The sequence below is a fragment of the Rhyacophila brunnea genome, unplaced genomic scaffold (genome assembly GCF_057557595.1).
Source record: "Rhyacophila brunnea isolate RB1 unplaced genomic scaffold, BYU_Rbru_1.0 scaffold_18, whole genome shotgun sequence".
NCBI classification, from domain to species: Eukaryota; Metazoa; Arthropoda; class Insecta; order Trichoptera; family Rhyacophilidae; genus Rhyacophila; species Rhyacophila brunnea.
In genome coordinates, this window is record NW_028232837.1 from 6,046,476 (window position 1) to 6,050,740 (window position 4,265).

Genomic DNA, 4,265 nt, shown 5'->3' on the forward strand with positions numbered 1-4,265 from the left:
CTTACTCGATCATTTAATATTCAAGGGAGTTAAAATACTTTTCGTATAATTACAAAGAATTCTGGTGGTTTTTTGCGATTATCTCAAAACTCGATTTTTGTAATATAGGGTGACGCACCCAATTGTTGGCACTCCACCAATTATCAGCACCCTTCAAGTTAACGTAAAAATATAAGATATGTAAGCATAGTTAAGTTTGCCAAGTATAAAAAATGTGTTTAGCAATTAATATTGTTTACGACAAGCAACATTCATCACACCAGGATTAACAAAATAGCGAGAAAATAGTGCGTCAAAAGTGCTCCGTTGTGTTTTGTGATTTTTTCCGCCATTTTCTTTCTGCCACGGTAAGAAAATGTTTCAATAGCCTTGCTATTTTGTCTACATCTAAGTGTTTATCAATAAACTGACGATTTAAATGATTGCGGGATAGAGCCAGGCATTTGAATTTAAAATTTAATTTAAGGTTAATTGTTCGTTGTCTATGTTTAAAGGGTGCCAACATTTGGTATCGTGATTGAGTAGTTTTCCTATTATTGGCACATGTGCTAATAATTGGTTATTTTGATAAAGTATTATTTTTAACAGATTTTAATTTCTATAGCCTATATCATTAAGGCTCTAAGTAATTCCATTGATAAAAATATGTTACACTCGTTTTTTCCAAATGTTAGCCCCATGCTAATAATTGGTTTTGGCTTGTGCCAATAATAGGGTTAAATTATAGCTTGTGTCTTTATTTTCAGACTGAAGTATTCAAAATGGATCCAGTTAATGTGAAAAAGAGGAAAGAGAAGAAGAAGACTCTCGACAACACAATAATAAAAAGAAAAATATACAACCATGATAACTTGGTAAAAGCACTTGAGGCTGTAAAGTGCGGTATGAGTAAAAAACTGGCCGCAAAAACCTTTCATGTACCGAGAGGAACTATTCAGTTCAGGTTACGGAAAGTAGATCATCAAGACCTTCCAGGACCAAGTACAGTATTAACCAAAAACGAGGAAGAGACTTTGGTGAAATGGATTAAAGACTGTTGCCGCAAAGGATTCCCTAGAAGAAAACTAGATGTTCAATTGAGTGTTGCACATTTCATAAAGAAAGCAAATAGAAAGAATCCATTCAAAGATGGAATACCTGGTAATAAATGGTACCAACTCTTTTTGTATCGTCATCCCGGATTAAGTATACGTGCACCTGAGGCAGTCACAGCATCAAGTGCGGCAGTGTCAGAGCAAGATATAAGAAACTGGTTCATTGGAATTGAAACCTACTTAAAAGACAACAGTTACTTTACCATTCTCTCGGATCCAAGTCGCGTGTTCAACGGTGACGAGTCAAACTTTCAGCTATGCCCAAAAAGTGGAAAGGTTATTGCAATGAGAGGTGAGAAGGATGTTTATGAAGTAGACCATGCATCTGCCAAATCTGCTCTAACAGTTCTATTCACGTTTTCTGCCAATGGAGATACCACGCCTCCAATGATCATATTTCCGAATAAAAGGTTGCCTAAGGATATAACATTAAATGTTCTAGGAGACTGGGGTATTGGTTTGAGCGATTCGGGATGGATGAAGGCAGAGGTATTTTATGATTATATAAAAAACGTTTTACACCCTTATCTATTGAAAACAAAAAGACAACTCCCCGTTTTACTTTTTGTTGACGGACACAAAACGCACCTCTCTCTGGAAGTGAGTGAACTGTGTAAAAGCTTGGACATAGTTCTGGTAGCTTTATATCCAAACGCAACAAGATTGTTGCAGCCAGCCGATGTTTCAGCATTCAGGCCACTTAAGCAAGCTTGGAAAGAAAGTGTATTGAAGTGGAGGCGTGAAAACCCCTTAGCTGCACTCACAAAAACAGATTTTGTTCCTGTGCTCAAGGAAGCTGTCGTAAACGGCATTAAGCCTTCTACTGTTATAAATGGTTTTAGAACCACCGGTTTATGTCCATGGAATTGTGATGCAATCAATTTTAACAAATGCCTAGCACGTCAGTAAACTGTTGAAAATTCAAATACCGAAGAGAAGAACAATGACAATTTCAAAGAAAAGTCTCTATCAAAAGATACGTTTTATAACATAGTGGGAGAGAAAAAATTGAATGCCTTACAAACTCTTACCGAAGACTTTCTAATAGACAGTGACAAAATCCTGAAAAAGCTTTTGAACTATTTCCAACATGATGAAAAGCACCAAGAATCAGAAATATTACATGAGGACAACCTTACAGAAGAAATCACTATAGAAGAGATGCCAATTTTATTTATGGATATCCTTGATAACTCACGGTTTGATTTAGTTACTGTGCAGAAATCTATTGAAGAAATGGGAAAAAACAAATTTGAAAGAAAAGAACACAAAACTTTGCTTGAAAGTGACTTAGTTACTTTAGATAAAAACGAAATGGAGATTCCAGAAAGTGGTTTAATAGCAACGTGCAAAGAACATGTAGTTAAATAATGCGAGATTATGGATATTATTAGTCAACAGAAAGAATATTTAACCCCTGTAAAATTAAGTGACGTTTTAGTAAAACCGAAAACACCTCAAAGAAAAGGCGTTAAACAAAGTGAAAGACTTTCCTTTGTCTTAACTTCAGACGAATGGCAAAGCAAGGAAACCCAGAAACGGAGAGAAAAAAGTCTTAAAGAAGAACAAGTCAAGAAAAGAAAAGAGGAGAGAATCCAAAAACAAAAGGAAGTGAAAACTAAACAAGGAGAAAAGAAAAACCTTACAAAAAAAACAGCAGCAACGTTAATAAATAAACAGAGTAAGAAAGTGCAGTTCGAACCTGTGCAAAATACAACTAAAAGAGAATGTCAAGTGGAAAGAGAACCTAATGTAAAAAAAGAGAATATGATACCCGAAACGAAAAGAATCAAAGTACTGGCCGATATAAGATTGAACAAACCTCTGGTGCCAATAGTTAACCAACAAGTCTCGAATCCCATAGTTGATGAAGACAAGAAAAATGATGGGATTAGAGATCCTTTTGATAAAATTTTAAGCAGTCGTAAGAAATCATACACGGTGAAAGAACTTGAAGCCATTTTAAATGATGATGATTAAATATTTAAACGGTTAACATCATAAGAACTTACGTAATTTATTTTAGACACCTAAATATTTTTTGAGAATTTTTGATCTCAATTAGTTCCTGAATTTATTTAAATATAATCTATATTTCTTTTGAGGTTTTTTAAAAATAATGTTACCTAATAATAAATGTATGAATACTAGTGTAAAACGTGTTTAATTTGCATGATAAATACACTTTTTTGGATCTCTATTAACTGTGCCAATAATTGGAAAAGGTTGTGTCAATAATAGGAAAAAGTATGCCAATAATTGGAGTAAGGGCCAAACTCAGGAAATATCACAATTGTGTGCATATGCACAATACAAAAGTGTTATTGGAAGTATTCAAATAAAAGTTAAGTAAACATATTATTTAAATCAGAAACATAGGAACTTAGAAAGATAATTGATAGAATACTGTGCGAACTTGAACTGCTCAGTTCCCTTAAAGTGCCAATAATTGGGTGCTTCACCCTATGAGTTATGACGGTAGGCAACTCAAATATTGTTTTTTCAATGCTATCTAATTTTCTAATACATTATTTAGTATCTTCGAAATACGTCTAATTAAGGTCGTTTTCCTCATACAATATTTTTATCCGATAAGACGTTTAAGTTTTTCCTGAGCGGCACTTTCCCAGAACAACAATTCGTTAGAGAGTAAATGTGATGGATATATTTTTTCCGAATGATTAATTGCCGGAAAACTTTTTCAAAGGCTTTCTCGGGGATGCGGTCTGCAGCCTTCTTATTTATTCAGCGGGTCTTGCGGAGTCCTGATTGAAATAGAATAAAACACATAGCAATCAGGTAGAATATTTCATTTCTTATGGATAAGCACTGGTTTTCCTGCGCTCGGCAAGTAAAAATGATCGTAAAAACTGTGTTTTTATCTCGTCTTTTTTATTTTTATTTTTGAACAAGGTGTAAAAAAACCTATGAATAGGTTAGTATGTTGTTAAGCTTTGGTAAGGAGCTTTTTTCTAATTCGTTTGTTTTATGTATCCCGAATTTATTATTCATCGTTTTACCATAAGCTTAATAACTCGAAATCCGTTTCCGATCAGCTAATATTAAACGTTTAGCAAATATTCGACTTTCAATGAAGTTTGTTAATCAAAAGAGAGCCAAAACTAAACATATCTCGCTCAAAACTAATGCAATTGGGTACACTTGGTACTA

At 34.0% G+C, this 4,265-nt stretch overlaps 1 protein-coding gene across 1 annotated transcript; it reads left to right on the plus strand.

The window, feature by feature from the left end:
* The first annotated feature begins 298 nt into the window (after positions 1-298).
* LOC147073145 (uncharacterized) lies at positions 299-2,003 on the plus strand. Its single transcript, XM_085945610.1, has one exon. The coding sequence runs from the start codon at positions 762-764 to the stop codon at positions 2,001-2,003; it is 1,242 nt and encodes a 413-aa protein (XP_085801736.1). The 5' UTR covers positions 299-761.
* Positions 2,004-4,265: the final 2,262 nt, after the last annotated feature.